The sequence below is a fragment of the Hoplias malabaricus genome, chromosome 12, assembly GCF_029633855.1.
Source record: "Hoplias malabaricus isolate fHopMal1 chromosome 12, fHopMal1.hap1, whole genome shotgun sequence".
NCBI lineage: Eukaryota > Metazoa > Chordata > Actinopteri > Characiformes > Erythrinidae > Hoplias > Hoplias malabaricus.
In genome coordinates this window covers 41,125,407-41,143,261 of record NC_089811.1, presented here as the reverse complement: position 1 = coordinate 41,143,261, position 17,855 = coordinate 41,125,407, and the positions used below count along the sequence as shown (strand labels likewise).

The window sequence follows — 17,855 nt, the reverse complement described above, 5'->3', positions numbered from 1 at the left end:
AGGTATTGTTGTCTGCTGTTGGTTTATCCGCTGCTCCCAGTTTTTTTATTTGTGCAGTGCAGTAGTCTGTCTGTGTTTGTGTGTGCTGTAGGTCGTAATGTTCTGCATGTGGACGTGCACATGGCCTCTGGGTTTTTGTACTGGTGTGACTTCAGCAGCAGCGTAGCCTCACAGAATGGAATTCGCCGTATCAAGTCAGACGGATCCGGATTTCGCAGCATCGTTACTTCAGGGATCGGCCGCAATGGAATCCGAGGAATCGCTGTGGACTGGGCAGCAGGTATGAGGATGTTTTAATTCCACTCTGTACTTTAATAGTATAATGCAATCTGAACATACACAAATGCTACTATTATTTGCTAATATAAGTTGTGCTGGTAGAATATATCTCTTTTTTTATCTGTTTTCATGATTTCATTTACTGTGTAGTAGCTGCACTTTTATGAAAGACCATCTTTTTCTCTGTGTTTCAGGGAACCTGTACTTCACGAATGCCTTCTTAACAGAGACATACATTGAAGTCATTCGACTTAACACCACTTTCCGGCGTGTTCTTCTAAAGACCCAAGTGGACATGCCTCGCCATATTGTAGTAGACCCCAAAAACAGATACCTCTTCTGGGCTGACTATGGGCAAAATCCCAAGATTGAGCGAGCTTTCCTGGACGGTAGCAACCGGACTGTACTGGTGTCCTCTGGAATCATCACACCAAGGGGACTGGCTTTGGACCACAGGGATGGGTACGTTTACTGGGTGGATGACTCACTGGATATGATTGCCCGAATACGACCAGAAGGAGGTGAGACAGAGATTGTGCGGTATGGGAGCCGTTACCCAACCCCATATGGCATCACTGTGTTTGAGAATAATATCATCTGGGTGGACAGGAATTTGAAAAAGGTCTTTCAGGCCAGTAAAGAACCAGGAAACAATGGACAGCCAATTGTGATCAGAGACAACATCAACATGCTGCGAGACGTCACTATCTTTGATCAGAGAATGCAGCCCCATTTAGTACAGGAGCTCAATAACAACCCCTGCATGGATAACAATGGAGGCTGTGCTCATCTATGCTTTGCGCTGCCAGGCTTTCGATCCCGGCAGTGTGCCTGCGCCTTTGGGAACCTGGCTGTGGATGGCATGACCTGCGTAGTGTCCCGGGATGATTATCTCATTTACACCACAGAGAGCACTGTACGCTCTCTAAGGCTAGACCCTGAGGACCACTCTCTGCCCTTCCCAGTGGTCTATGTGGCCAGGACCTCTATTGCTCTGGATTACGACAGGTTGGACAACAGGGTCTACTTTACTCAGAGTTTAGGAGCAGGACAGAGCAAAATTAGCTACATTAGTCTCTCATCTCCCACGTCACCACCTACGGTGATAGCTACAGGTACTGAAATGCATTACACTACATTATTTATTTCCTTGTGCAATTTTTTAATATGTCATTATGGTGCAAGCTCAATAAAGGTGTTATCAGTGTCTTAAAGATTATTTTTAAAAATATGGCTGAAGAAAAATGATTAGTTAATGTGATAATTTATCTGGAGTAAAAATGTCATCCTTGATTTTGATTTCACATATATTCCTTAATGCTTAGCCACATCAAATGCATTTGATAATCATAATTTAATGTTTCATAGTTACAATTCTAAACAAATGCACGCTAAGCATTTTGATTCCTAAATACAGAGTGGGCCATTTATATGGATACACCTTAATAAAATGGGAATGGTTGGTGATATTAACTTCCTGTTTGTGGCACATTACTACATGCGAGGGGGGGTGGCCATTTAGAAGTCAGCCATTTTGGATCCAACTTTTATTATTTCAATGGGAAAAGGGTCATGTGACACATCAAACTTATTGGGAATTTCACAAGAAATTCAATGAAAAACAATGGTGGTTTTGGTTGCTTGGTTTTAACTTTAACCGTAACTTTATTCTTTCATGAGTTATTTACAAGTTTCTGAAGCACCTGAAACTACGGATACTGGAAGCCTGTGCTAGCATTTCGCCTGCGGTGTTGCTATCAGTGTGTGAAGAGTGGGAGAAGAGGGTTGCATTGACAATCCAACACAATGGGCAGCACTTTGAACACTTTTTATAAGTGGTCAGAAACTTGTAAATAACTCATGAAAGAATAAAGTTACATTAAAACCAAGCACACCATTGTTTTTCTTGTGAAATTCCCAATAAGTTTGATGTGTCACATGACCCTCTTCCCATTGGAAAAAACAAAAGTTGGATGACTTCAAAATGGCCACCATGGTCACCACCCATCTTGAAAAGTCCCCCCCCCCCCATATACTAATGTACCACAAACAGGAAGTTAATATCACCAACCATTCCCATTTTATTAAGGTGTATCCATATAAACAGCCCACCCTGTACATTCTCTAAATATGAAAGTGTTTGTTTAGATGTAAGGCACTTCATGGAACTGGCTTGTAACTTAACTCCAACTCAGGGCATTGCCAGCAGTAAAATATCTTTTGATTTGTAAGAACAGTGCTTCACATCAATGGCACTGTGTGTCCTTGTACTTCATATGTAGATCTAGGTGCACCTGATGGTATTGCCTATGACTGGATCAATAAAAGGATCTATTACAGTGACTATGTGAATCAGACCATAAGCTCTATGGCTGTAGATGGGTCTCAAAGAACTCTAATAGCTCATGTGCCCCGCCCCCGAGCAATTATGTTGGACCCATGCAGTGGGTAAGTTTTTTTCTTCTACTTTCAGCCTCTAAACAGAATGTACTGTATGTGGTCCATGACATATGTTTCTAACTGATTAGCAGCTGTTGAATTTGTGTTTTGGTCTGCAAAATTTCTCTTGATTCGCTTTCACTTCCAGGGCTCATCTTATATGGTGTTTATTTTAAACAATGTTTTTTCGTTAGTTTAAAGATAACCCTTCTCGTGTTCTCTGTATACCACTCAGGTACATGTACTGGACTGACTGGGGTACCAGTGCGAAGATCGAACGTGCAACTCTGGGTGGAAATTTCCGGACTGAGATAGTTAATACCAGTCTGGTGTGGCCAAATGGCCTTACCCTGGACTATGATGAACAGAGACTCTACTGGGCTGATGCTAGCCTGTAAGATTTTAAAGCATTTGGCACATCTTGATAATAACACACACAATGTGTCATACACTGTATGTCCAAATATTTGGACAACTGTTAACAACTAAACATCCAGCATTTGTTCTAATACCCGTGGAATTAATAAGGGGATTAGATGCATTATGTTCTCTCCTGAGAAGGATTTCCACTAGAGTATTGCTGTGAGAATTTTGTTCAGCCACAGTAACATAGTCATACATTGTTGGAATATGAAATGTAAAATGTGCCGTTTTTGTCAATGTACAACGAAATGTGTCTTCCGCATTTAACCCATCTGTGGCAGTGAACACACACACGCTAGTGCACTAGGGGCTTTGAATACACACCCAGAGCGGCGGGCAGCCATCCTTGGCGCCTGGGGAGCATTTTGCGGGTTCAGTGCTTTGCTCAAGTGCACTTCAGCTGTGGATGTTCCTGCTGGTCTTGGGGACCGAACTAGCAACCTTCCAGGACCAAGCCCAATCCTCTAACGATTAGGCTCAAGCTCTAGTGTTAATAGCATCTCTAACAAAGCAATATGAAATGTAATATCATTTGAACTGTTTTTATTGAATCCAGTTGTGTTATTAGTTATGTCATGCTAATTTATATATATTTTTTTATTTCTGTGTGATCAGACAAAAGATTGAGCGTTGTTCTCTTACGGGGTCTAATCGTGAGGTCATCGTAAGCACAGCCATCTACCCATTTGCCATGACTGTGTATGGACAGCATATCTTCTGGACAGACTGGAACACACGCAGCATCTATAGAGCAAACAAGCATGATGGCTCAGACCAGAGAGTCATGCTTCAGAATCTTCCGTCTAGGCCCATGGACATCCATGTTCTGTCCAACAGCAAACAGCAGCAATGCAGCAGCCCCTGTCTGCAATTTAATGGAGGCTGTAGCCATATCTGCACTCCAGGTGCCTAACATTTTTTTTTTTTCATTTTCCACTGATACACCCTGTATGTCATGGGGATCCACTGGTCTTTTTGTGCTACCGCACATCCAGGTCCCCAGTACACATGTGTACGAACTGGGTTTGCTTGGTATCGGTATACTCAACATACGCTGGTTTGATTTTAGACTGATCATTGTTTCATGAGATTCCACAGGCTGTGTGGCATCTCCTCACTTAAGGGCAAGACAGTCCTGTACCTCCTGGATGGTTTCAGGTTACACAGTTTGTGTGGCATTATCTTGCTTAATTATTTCAACCAAATTTTCACGGGGCATTTTGTGTTTTTACTGCAACAAATCCTTTTGTCGCCAAAGTGTAGAAGGAATTCATTTTTATAATAAATATAATATTTTTATAAAATTTCTAATTGAACTAAAGGAAGTTAAAAGGACAAGACTGTATCGCTTATATTTAGGAAGGATTCCTATTGCACTTAATCATGAAATTTTTTTGCACATTTTAAAGAAAACATGGCATTAGTAAATTTTGTAAAATTAAAGAAATCATATTAACACTACGCTGCCAAGGACAGGTATGTTCCCACCTTGAGCCCAGTGTTTCCAAGTAGGCTCCAGACTCACCACGACCCTGAACTGGATGAATGGTTACAAACAATGAATGAATGAATTAATGAATATTAATCCTGTCTGTTCTGCTATGACACAATTCATTTTTAAAAGCCTTTTCTCCAAAGAATTTTCTTTTTCAGAAAGGTTCAAATTCCTACATTAAAAAGTAACAAATAGTTTTGGAGTGTTTTATCTCTAAGCAATGATTTGATAACAACCCTAGGTGTGAAACCTTGATTAAATAAAGAAACTTTTGTTGTCAGTGTTTGGAAAACACTCTTTAATAAATATATGATCGGTTTATATGATAGTTTAGAAAATTATAAACTCTGTGTTTGTGACATGATATTATATGTGGCATTATATCTGTTCCTAGGTCCTCAAGGAGCAGAGTGTCAGTGTCCATCTGTAGGTCGCTGGTACCTGGCAGACAACAAATACTGCATCCCTGATAATGGCACGCGCTGTCAGCCTGGTCAGTTCACCTGCATGAATGGACGCTGCATCCGTGCGCAGTGGAAATGCGACAATGATGATGACTGTGGAGATGGCAGTGATGAGCTGGAGAGGGTATGTGGTAAGTTATGGCAGTGATGGCACCCTACTTTTTCAAAGAGGCTAATCCTTGATCTGTCTCAAGCCATTTTAACCCCTTGACCCACAGGCTTCTCATACGTTAGCTTTTGTGTTTTGGTTCAAATCTACATTTACTCGTTTTCTCTGCCCTATTTTTCATTCTCATCTGCTTGCTTACTTGCTGCCGCTTACTGTTTTCTGATTTCTGCTATTGAATATTTCTCTCCAGGATCCAAGAGTGATTTCGCTTTTGGTGTGTATGATTATTCTTTTCTAATTATCCATTGTATATTATACAAACCCCATTTTCAAAGAAGTTGTGGATAAAATGCAGGGCAGGGTGCCTCCACTACCAGGGTTGAGAAACACTGAGTTAGACATCATTCTAAGGTGTTTGTCAGCGTTTCGACCTCCGGTCCACATGGAAATAGCGTTTTAGGTCACTGAAAACACAGGTTTTAAAAAAAATGCTCTCTAAGGTGGAGATTTTTGAAGACGCTGATGTAACGTCTCGTGTGGATGAAGAAGCCTGTCTCTGGCTGAAATTCAAACAGCTCCTCACACCCTACATAGTGAATTTAGTAAGTCATAAAACAACAATGTACATATGCAGATAGCACTAGATTTCATCTTCCCACATATGAATAAATATAAAGATATATAAATGTTGTGTTAGAAATATATAATAGACTATTAAGATCTAGATTCAGTAACCCCAAGGCTTGCATGTTGCACTACATAAGGTGTATGAAGTGATTTGGGATTAAACCTCTGTGTTTCTCTCATACTTCATAGTGTTTTGATGTCTCTCTTAAAGAGGTTATATGGTCCCCTACAGCACTGGCATGATAACGCAGCCATTTTCATATTCGTCTGCACAAGGGAATTTTCAAAAATGGAGAGAGAGGAAAATCTCAGTTTTAAAAATAAACTGGCTTATGGATACAGGCTTTTGATTTGTGTGTTTATGACAAGCCAGATGGTCCCTCTTCTCTTTAGCCCAGAGGATGCAGAACTCCCATTTTTGAATTTTCTGACCAGAGAAGAAAAGGTAGCTGCATTCTGAATACTGTTTAGATATGGCTTCTTCTTATTTGCATTCATGACTTTTAACATTTGGGAATTTGTGTTCATAAACAGTGGTTTTGGGAAGCCCATGCAGTGATTTCCACTGTAGAATCATGGCTGAAGGCCATAGCCAGCCAATATTGATTTGTGGCCTTGTGACTTCCATATAGAGATTTCTCTGAAGCGTTTTGTGATATTATGTACAGTACATGATGGAATCCCAGGTTCTATTAACTATTTTAAGTTGAGAAAATACATTCTTTATTTGTTGCTTTATTTGTGTGTGCAGTCTTTCATAGAATCTTGAGCCCTTCTCCACCTTTCTTCTAAAATAATCTGCCTCTCTTAGATGTTCTTTTTAAACCCAATCATATTACTGATATGTTGGCAATTTACTTTGTTAGGTTTTTTGTAGCATTTCACATCTTCACTAGTCTTTTGTTGCCACATCCCGGCTTTTTTAGAATGTATCTCTTTTCAAATTAAAATAATAATATTAAGATCTGAAATATTGTCTTTGTACTATTTTAACTAACATATAAGGTTTAAATAATTTGCCCATCATTGCATCATCATTTTAGCCCCAACTTTTCTTGAAATAGGGTTTGTATGTAGACTAGTTAGCCTTGAATAACCTTCCACTGCTGAATACTAATCATTGAGAAATCCCACTGCTTTTTTGCATGCAGTCCCACAAGTGGCGGCATTTATTTCCTTATCAGGTAAATTCCGGTCTATGAACTCATCCACTCCTTCTCAGTAGTCCTAACTTTGTTCATGCTTTTTTGAAAAGTCTAGACTGTAGTTACTCTCTATATACGCTCTAAAACTCAGCATACACAAGAAGTTATTACTAATGCTGGAGTAGAAGTGTGCAGATAATGGACGTTATTTTTCTGTTGTTTTGCTGTTTGTCTCATAAAATATTCTATCGCCCCCTGGTTGTGTTTGGCAGCATTCCACACGTGTGAACCCACCGTATTCACCTGTGGAAATGGCAAATGTGTGCCATACCACTATCGCTGTGATCATTACAACGACTGTGGAGATAACAGTGATGAGGAGGGCTGTGTGTTTCGGCCATGTGACCCGAACACTGAGTTCACCTGCAACAATGGCCGCTGTATCTCCCGAGAGTACGTCTGCAATGGCATCAATAACTGCTACGACAATGAGACATCAGATGAACAAAACTGCGGTATGTCTGGTCCTCTGCTGAAAAAATGTTTTATATTTGGGTTGGAGGGCAATTTGGCCAGAATCATATCTCAGTATCAGAATTACCCTATATGACCAAACATTTGTGGACAACTGCTGATTCAATATTTCTTCTAAAATAACTGGGGTTAATAGAGTTAATTCCTCTTTGATGAAGTAACAGCTTGTAATCTCCTGGAAAGGCTGTACTGCAGCAAAGGGGTATGAATAGAATTGTTTTTCTATTTTACAATATTCCATGTTAATCATTAGTGTTTAGAACAAAACAGTGAGTTTCTTAGTCATTAGATTGATTTGTTTTTCTTCTCTTCTCTCTTGTTCTCCAGCTGAGAGGACCTGCCAGCCCGAGCACACTAAGTGCCAGACCACCAATATCTGTATCCCCCGCTCGTACCTGTGTGATGGAGATAACGACTGTGGAGACATGAGTGACGAAAGCCCCACACACTGTGGTGAGTCACTGTGCAGGTTTAATGTGTTGAAAGGCTGATAACTCGGAGAGACACTCTAAACCTGTTCTTTGATGTGAAAAACGGAATGTGTTTTTTATGCTAAATTCCCTCTGCTAGAAGTTTTGTGATAAACCGGCTATTTTCCTGGACACAGATTAAGACTTTATCGTGGACCGAATTACACTTTTGGTGTAATCCTTTATTAAATTTCCTTTTTAGTACAGGATTAGATTTAATCAGTGTCCAAGAAAGCTTAAGGTCAGCTGGAACAAATCTGGCTTGAGTGAATTCATGGAAATTGGGAGAGGAGATCACTTTTAGGTTCACTTTTTTATTTAATTAGTTTTTGACTTACCTATGCTGAGGATCTCAGTTAATCCATACAGAAAAATTCACTTTAAATAAACCCAGTGACTGATCTTTTATACACTTAAAACTATGGCTTGGTTTTGCATATTAAACCAATTTACCACGCAAATGTTAAAAGGAGTCAACTTCAAAATTACAGTTGTATTCATGTGCAGTTTGATGCCTTTGAATTGTGTACATTCAAAATATCATTCAAAATCAAAACAAATGAGTGTAAGTGAGCTTTTACTGTGGAGTTATGACCGAAAGCCTCTGTTGTGTCTCCTCAGCCACGTTTACTTGTTCCCAAAATGAGTTCCGCTGTTTGAGTGGCCGTTGTATTCCTGCGCACTGGTACTGTGATGAGGGCACTGACTGCGCTGATGGTTCAGATGAACCCTCCACCTGCAGTGAGTTCAACACATCAGCTTTTCTCACCATTTATAAAACACTATTTTGTCACTATTTTACAGTCACTGTTACAGCCTGTCTAGGTAGGCCGCAACAAAGTAAAAAGGAAAAAAAAAAGTATATATGTCTCCCCCAACTCCTCACACTTCAGTCCCACCAGACCAAGGAAACTACACAGGTTCACCAGAATTCAGTCTCCAAATGTTTTATTTACTCCAAGATGACAATGGAAGCAAAACTTCAGGAGTGGTCTAAGCCTAAAATAAACAAATCCCATTCCACCCAACATATATAACTTACCTACCCAAAACCATAAAGAAAGAAAATACAAAAACATTACCTATCTCCCTAACATAAACAGAATGCAATTCAACCCTTTAATGAAAATAAATAAGGCTACACCCCCTACAGCTTCCAAATGAGTAGGATAACTATTAGGTTAACACCACATTAGACAGCTGACTCACACAATAGCATGAGCTGAATTACAAACAATAGCATGTTCACAGATGCACATACACACAAGCCTTAGTCTGGGAGGAAGAAGCAATGACAAGGAGGAAGAGGAGGAGCTTCATTCCGTCATCCAGCAGGGCTTTATATCTGTTCCGCCTTAAATCTGTCAGCCAACCAGAGCACGGTTCCAGCAGCAAATCAGCAGCAGCACCTGTGGCATGTACTCAGATTAGAGAAACACAACACATAAGTCACCAGACGTAACACCCCCACCCTACAGAATCAAACAACATGTTTGAAACTGTATAAAATTTAAACATGTGACAAAGCATCAGCAACTATATTTTCACTTCCCTTTTTATGATGTATCTCTAGAGGGAAAGATTGTACCAACAATGACCATCTCAAAAGAGGTTGATTATGATTGCTCATTCGGTTAAGAAAGACCAGTGGGTTGTGGTCAGTGTAAACCACTATCGGCACTGAACTTGATCCAACATAAACTTCTAAATGTTGCAAAGCCAACAAAAGAGCTAACGTTTCCTTTTCAATAGTACTATAGTGTAACTGATGTTTGTTGAATTTCTTTGAAAAATAACAAACAGGATGGTCAATGCCTTGGTGATCTTCCTGTAGCAATACAGCCCCTGCACCTGTCCCACTTGCATCTACTTCAAGCTTAAAAGGTATCTCAAAATTTGGTGCAGTAAGGACTGGAGAGTTACATAAAACAGCTTTGACGGCGTCAAAAGCTAACTTACACTCGGGAGACCACATGAATAGCTGTCCCTTTTGAAGTAGAAAAGTTTCTACAAAACGCACGATAAAACCCAGCCATTCCTAAAAATCTCCTTAACTCACGGCAGGAAAGTCCAAAATGGCAGAAATTTTGGCATGTACAGGCCGGACTTGACCTTGGCCAACCTCACGACCCAAGTATGTCACTACAGCTTTAGCAAATTCACATTTTGCTAAATTTAATGTAAGGGAAGCATTCTGCAACCGACTGAACACTTCTGAAAGAGTGTGCAAATGGTCAACCCATTTAGATGAATAAATGACAATATCATCCAAATATGCATCACAATTAGTTATACCAACTAATACATGATTCATCAAACGTTGAAAAGTAGCAGGAGCATTTCTAAGTCCAAAAGGAAGAACTGTATATTGTAGAAAACTCAGGAGTTACAAAAGCAGAAATGTCAGAAGCACGCTGGGTTAATGGCACTTGCCAGTAACCTTTCAGTAAATCTAGTTTTGTAACAAATTTTGCAGATTCAACTCTATCAATACAGTCCTCCATTCTAGGAAGTGGAAACGAATCAGGTGTAGTAATAGAATTAACTCTCCGGTAATCTGTACAAAAACGCACTGACCCGTCAGGTTTCGGCACCACTATACATGGAGAACTCCAAGAACTTGTGCTGGGAACAGCAAACCCTGTGTCCATCAAATATTCTACTTCCTTTTGCATCAAACTCCTTTTAGCTGGATTAACCCAATACGCATTTTGTTTAATGGGTCTGTGATTATCAACATCTATGTCATGATGCACAAGGGACGTCTGAGATGGAATATCTGAAAACAAAGATAAGTGACCCTGAATAAGACTTATCACATCCTCACGATCACTCTCAGATAAATGCATTAAGTGTGATGGTAAATCAGCTAAAATCTCTGAATTGGATAAACGTGCAGGCACAAAAGGTACACTACGCAATGTTAACCCATCTTCTTCAGGGTTATATACAAACGGAATAGCAGCAACAGTAGTGGGTTTAGCAGTGGGCAACACTTCACAACTTCCCACAGGACCACGACACACATAGGCCTTTAACATATTGATATGGCAGACGCGACTTTTCCTTTTCCGGTCAGGGGTTTTAACCACATAATCTGTTTCACTAAGTTTGGATTCAATTACGTAGGGACCAGAAAATTTAGCCTGTAAGGCTGAACCAGAGATAGGCAGAAATACTAAAACTTTATCTCCAGGAAGAAATTCACGACACCTTGCTCTTTTGTCAAAACGACGTTTCATTTTAACTTGAGCAGCAGTTAATGAAGCCATAGCTATTTTACAAGCGTTATGCAGACGTTCACGAAACGCACTCACATACTCCAACACATTTTGTTTTTCTGACAACTGCTCAGCACTCAATTGCTCATGGAGCATTCTAAGTGGTCCCCGAACTGTATGTGCGAACACCAACTGTGCAGGACTAAATCCAAGAGATTCCTGAACTACCTCTCATAAAGCAAACAAAAGAAAAGGGACTCCCTCATCCCAATCACGTCCTGATTCAAAGCAGTATTTGCGCAGCATAGATTTTAATGTTTGGTGAAATCGCTCCAATGCCCCTTGTGATTCTGGGTGATAGGCACTAGCTACTTGATGTTTAATTGACATCTCATTAATCACTTGAGAAAAAATCTTAGAGATGAAATTGGAACCCTGATCTGTTTGAATAACCTTGGGCAACCCAAATGTAGAGCAGAATTTCACCAAAGCCTTGACCACTGCCTTAGAGCTGATGGTGCATAAGGGAATGGCCTCGGGATAACGAGTAGCAGAACACATTATTGTTAACAAATATTCATGTCCTGCCTTTGTCCTTGGCAATGGACCCACACAATCCAAAATGATTTTCTCGAAAGGCTCCCCCATCACCGGTATTGGATGAAGGGGAGCTGACGGAATTGACTGATTAGGTTTACCTACTAGTTGGCATACATGACAAGAACGACAGAAATTTGACACATCACTCTTGAGTCCCGGCGAAAAGAAATGTCTCAAAATACGGTCATAAGTCTTAGTAACTCCTAAATGACCAGAAAATGCATTCTCATGTGCTAGGCTCAAAACAGGACCTCTATAAGCCTCTGGAATGACAATCTGATGGATAGTGTTCCAACCCAAATCAGAGGTTCCTGTAGGTGTCCACTTTCGTTTCAAAATTCCCTCACTCACATAATAAGCAACCGCTGATTTATTTATATCCCCCTCCGGAACAGTTTTAGCAAAACACAAGGCTAAAGATGCATCACCTTGCTGAGCTTCAATCAGCTGCTTTCTCCCAATTTTTAACCCTGTCATAATCACTTCCCCAAAAATTTTTTTGTCACCAATTGCTTTTGTCTCCTTCACTACTGGTAGACCTTGAGGTGCCATAAATGTCCCTAAAAGGGGTACCTCTGGAATTTTACGAGCTTGAGCCCTTGTTACCACACAACCAGGGAACAAAGAAAATTTTTGGATTGATGTCACCAGTTTCAGGCATCACACTCACTTCTGGCAAAGGAAACACTTTTCCTCCAGCCAAATCGTTCCCAAGAATGAGGGAGACACCTGCAACTGGCAACCTATCTCGCACAGCAACCTTTACAAGACCTTTAATTAATCCAGATTTCAAATAAATCGTGTGCAAGGGAACTTGCAGATGACCCATCTCAATACCCCGTACCAAAACAGAAGACCCACAAAACGTCTTTTCGGAGAAGGGCAACACACTTTCTAAAATAAACGACTGAGCAGCCCCTGTATCTCGTAATATTTTAACGGGATGTAAATCATGATCCTGCTCTACAATTGAAACCCACCCATTCAATAAAAAAGGCTTATACCCGTCATCCAGGCAAGGTTTGGAACTTTGCAAAGACGACAAGGCATCCGATTGTGCCAGACCCACACTTTTGAGATGCTGTTTGTTTCTTTTCTTTTGCCAGGCTTTACACTCAGCGATCAAATGTCCAGGTTTACAACAAAAGAAACAAACACGTGTCTCACCATCATTATGACCCTTTTGAAACACTTTAGGTGGTACCTCACATTTAACTGGAGCAACAAATGCAGCATGTGGTAATGTGCAATCCTTTCTTACCACACGGTCAGACCGTACTGGCGATGTAAAAACAGTTTTATGAGTCAACACAAACTCATCTGCATACACCGCTGCATCTGCCAGAGAAAGAACTTTCTTCTCATTTAGATGAACCACAATATTTTTAGAACAGCATTTTTAAAATCCTCCAATAAAATGAGTTTCTGCAACTGTTCAAAACTGGTAACATTAGAGGCACTACACCACTTTTCAAATAAAGTCCGTTTCTCACGTGCAAACTCCACATATGTCTGGCTGGCGGTTTTCACCTTCATTCTAAAGTTTTGGCGGTAAGCTTCAGGCACAAGCTCATATGCATGTAAAATACTGCTTTTCACTACCTCATAATCCAAACTCTGACTTAAAGATAATGCTGCACATACCTCTTGAGCTTTTCCCTCCAGCTTGCATTGCAACAACAGAGGCCAGACTTCCTTAGGCCAATGCAAAACAGAGGCAATTCGTTCAAAAGCAGGAAAATAAGAATCCACATCTGATTCTCTAAAATGAGGTACTAACTTTATATGCTTACCTACGTCAAATGCAGCCACTGGTTCCGGGGATCTCACAGAAGAATGAGCAGCAGCTGGCAAAGGAATAAACAGGGTAGAAGGTGTGGAAGCAGGGCCAGAAGGAGTAGAAGTAGGACCAGGAAGAATGGAAACAGGGCCAGAAGCTCTCCTGTCGGTAGTCTCTGAAGAAGCACCCAGCGATAGTAGCAAAGGGTCACCAGTTGCAGTACCTGCACCTGAAGGCCCAGTCTGCAACTGGTATAACCTCAGAGCCTTCTCAGCTTCAATCTCCAGAGCCCTCACCTTCAGTACTTGTATCTCACGCTCCTGCCGTCGTGTCTCCAATTCCAACTCCTTAAGGCGCACTGCTATGAGAGGATCAGAAGGTTTTGATCCCGCACTAGGCGATACCGCACTGACAGTGGACTCCTCCACAACCAGTGAGAAAGCACCTGCACCCTCACCTGCAACCTGCGCACTGACTGCCACCTCTCCCTCTGGCAACACCTTTAAAGCACCCAATTGCTCAAGTAAAGCAGTTTTAATCTCCTCCCTCTTACCATGACGAGGAACAGACACCTGATAAGCCTCAGCAATCGAGACTAGATCCTTTCTACGGTAAGTATCCAATTTCCCACGAGAAGGAGACCTAACAAAATCAGCCACATCCATACTGAAGCCTCAAACCATAGAAGTTCACCCACACCAAAAAAAACCAGCCAGACAGACAACAAGAAAAGCAGAAGCTCCCCCTGCCAAAAAAAAAAAAAAACCTCAAAGAGGACGAGCCCCCAATTTATGTTACAGCCTGTCTAGGTAGGCCGCAACATAAAGTAAAAAGAAAAAAAAAGTATATATATGTCTCCCCCAACTCCTCACACTTCAGTCCCACCAGACCAAGGAAACTACACAGGTTCACCAGAATTCAGTCTCCAAATGTTTTATTTACTCCAAGATGACAATGGAAGCAAAACTTCAGGAGTGGTCTAAGCCTAAAATAAACAAATCCCATTCCACCCAACATATATAACTTACCTACCCAAAACCATAAAGAAAGAAAATACAAAAACATTACCTATCTCCCTAACATAAACAGAATGCAATTCAACCCTTTAATGAAAATAAATAAGGCTACACCCCCTACAGCTTCCAAATGAGTAGGATAACTATTAGGTTAACACCACATTAGACAGCTGACTCACACACAATAGCATGAGCTGAATTACAAACAATAGCATGTTCACAGATGCACATACACACAAGCCTTAGTCTGGGAGGAAGAAGCAATGACAAGGAGGAAGAGGAGGAGCTTCATTCCGTCATCCAGCAGGGCTTTATATCTGTTCCGCCTTAAATCTGTCAGCCAACCAGAGCACGGTTCCAGCAGCAAATCAGCAGCAGCACCTGTGGCATGTACTCAGATTAGAGAAACACAACACATAAGTCACCAGACGTAACAGTCACGGAGATCTTTACTTAAATACTGTAGAAAACATTGATAATTTACTGCACACAGGACATATGTTCCTAACATTCATTAGTTGAAGTTTAGTGAAAAGACCTGGTGATGGCAGTGGTCTGTGGTACAGAGATCAGAGGTTTTATGGGAAGCTGGACTCAGTTGACTTACCAGAACTGAGCAGTGTTAGTAATCACTATAACAGTTCAATCAAACCTGCTGCTCTTTTCTGATTGTGCAACTGGTAAAACAGGAACAATGTTTTGAACAATAAGAACACCATTATTTCTCTAGAATGCACATGTATTTATGTTTAGATTAAGGGCATAAAAAGTTGTTTTTACAAGAGGTGTTTTGATAATTCAACAAGAAACACACTAGGGTTTTCTATATTTTATCCAGATTTGTCTCTTTGCAATGTTTTTTTAAATACATGTATAGTTGTGTACAAAAGTTTAGTACGATTTTACCATTAATTATTAAAACTTACAGTAAATATGCAGGTTTACATGAATCTCTTATTATATTGTGACTGAAATTGATTTGTTTGTACTACTGATGCTGCAGTAGTGTTAGTAACGTTGAGACTGTGTGTGTACATATGTGTAAAGCTTGTGGGCAGTCCAGCATCCTATTGTTTGCAGCATTCCTCTGCAGTGGCACCTGCCAACCTCCCATCAAACACACCCCTCCTTCTTTGTTCCCCAGTAATTATTGTTGCTACTCGCTGGTTTTTGTTGGAACATTAGGGATAGGAATGCAGTGCTGAAATGCTTTAAACTTTACAAATGCAGCAGCCAAGATTTTTGTTGGAAATATAGTCAGGATTACATTTATTAAAATCTGTGTTATCTTTAGCCGAGTCCGTTTTTTTTTAGTTTCAGGCTCCAGTACTCTTGGCTGAGACATGTCTTGTTGTGTTGTTTATTTGCACTTCAGCCACCCTGGTGAGAACCTGTAACACAGACCAGTTTCGCTGTGATGACGGCAGGTGTATTGCATCCTCCTGGATATGTGATGGAGACAATGACTGTGGGGACATGAGTGATGAGGACCAGAGACACAACTGTGGTCAGTATTTGACTTCTCTTTACTTCTCACTTTCAGTCTGCTATTTATCTCATTCTTGTAACTGCTGAACTTACAGAACATAAAGTGGTAAATATATCACTTAATTAGGGTTCATTGTGATTTTATTCTACCCATCTACTGCTCTGACATTACTCTTCTTTTCTCTTCTCTTTTCTTGTATATGAGTTCTGGGTCAGGGCAATGATGTGGACATCTTTTTTTTTTTTTTTTTTTTTTTTTTTTTTTTTTTTAAGAAAGCTGCATTCCTGATTTCTCCTGCCTCACTCGTTGCTTTGTGGTGGTCTTCGCTGGCTTTCACTCTGCAATGTGTCTGCACAATACAGAGCACAGTGTAGAGCAACCACAAATGTTAAATTTAAGTTTAGAGAATTAACCAATATAATTCATATATCACCAAAGGATGCTACATTGTAAAAGCCCTAAAATATGTAAACAAGTGGATGAATTTCATGATTAAGATTTAGCAGCCATTTCATGCATTTTATAGTTAAAATGTACTGCCCTGCCTTGTCCTCTCCCTAACACAATGTTATATCATTGTCTGCACAAAACGAAATAGACTAATAGAAATGCTCCAAATTTACTTATATTATCCATCCATTATCTGTAAGTGCTTATCCAATTCAGGGTCAAGGTGGGTCCAGAGCCTACCTGGAATCATTTGGCGCAAGACAGGAATACACCCTGGAGGGGGTGCCCGTCCTTCACAGGGCAACACACACACACACATTCACACCTACAGTAGCTTTTGAGTCGCCAATCCACCTACCAACATGTGTTTTTGGATTGTGGGAGAAAACCGGAGCACCTGGAGGAAACCCACGCAGACACAGGGAGAACACACCACACTCCTCACAGACAGTCACCTGGAGGAAACCCACGCAGACACAGGGAGAACACACCACACTCCTCACAGACAGTCACCCGGAGGAAACCCACACAGACACAGGGAGAACACATCACACTCCTCACAGACAGTAGCCCGGAGGAAACCCACACAGACACAGGGAGAACATACCACACTCCTCACAGACAGTCACCCGGAGGGAGAACACACCACACTCCTCACAGACAGTGACCCGGAGGAAACCCACACAGACACAGGGAAAACACACCACACTCCTCACAGACAGTCACCCGGAGGAAACCCACACAGACACAGGGAGAACACACCACACTCCTCACAGACAGACAGACAGTGACCCGGAAGAAAACCCACACAGACACAGCGAGAACACACCACACTCCTCACAGACAGTCACCCGGAGGGAGAACACACCACACTCCTCACAGACAGTCACCCGGAGGAAACCCACACAGACACAGGGAAAACACACCACACTCCTCACAGACAGTCACCCGGAGGAAACCCATGCAAACACAGGGAGAACACACCACACTCCTCACAGACAGTCACCCGGAGGAAACCCACGTAGACACAGGGAGAACACACCACACTCCTCACAGACAGTGACCCGGAGGAAACCCACACAGACACAGGGAGAACACACCACACTCCTCACAGACAGTCACCCGGAGGGAGAACACACCACACTCCTCACAGACAGTCACCCGGAGGAAACCCACACAGACACAGGGAAAACACACCAGACTCCTCACAGACAGTCACCCGGAGGAAACCCACGCAGACACAGGGAGAAAACACCACACTCCTCACAGACAGTCACCTGGAGGCAACCCACACAGACACAGGGAGAACACACC

The 17,855-nt window shown here is 41.3% G+C and overlaps 1 protein-coding gene across 1 annotated transcript in view; it reads left to right on the top strand.

Annotated features, from left to right (window-relative positions):
* Nucleotides 1-17,855, top strand: part of lrp2a (low density lipoprotein receptor-related protein 2a) — a 90,320-nt gene that overhangs the window by 45,285 nt on the left and 27,180 nt on the right. Inside the window, exons 39-49 of the mRNA XM_066686354.1 lie at nt 92-280; nt 474-1,394; nt 2,562-2,727; nt 2,954-3,112; nt 3,757-4,046; nt 5,031-5,231; nt 5,460-5,483; nt 7,254-7,496; nt 7,843-7,968; nt 8,607-8,726; nt 15,978-16,109. Of these exons, the coding sequence (XP_066542451.1) occupies nt 92-280; nt 474-1,394; nt 2,562-2,727; nt 2,954-3,112; nt 3,757-4,046; nt 5,031-5,231; nt 5,460-5,483; nt 7,254-7,496; nt 7,843-7,968; nt 8,607-8,726; nt 15,978-16,109 (2,571 nt within the window). The remainder of the gene's footprint in view (nt 1-91; nt 281-473; nt 1,395-2,561; nt 2,728-2,953; nt 3,113-3,756; nt 4,047-5,030; nt 5,232-5,459; nt 5,484-7,253; nt 7,497-7,842; nt 7,969-8,606; nt 8,727-15,977; nt 16,110-17,855) is intronic.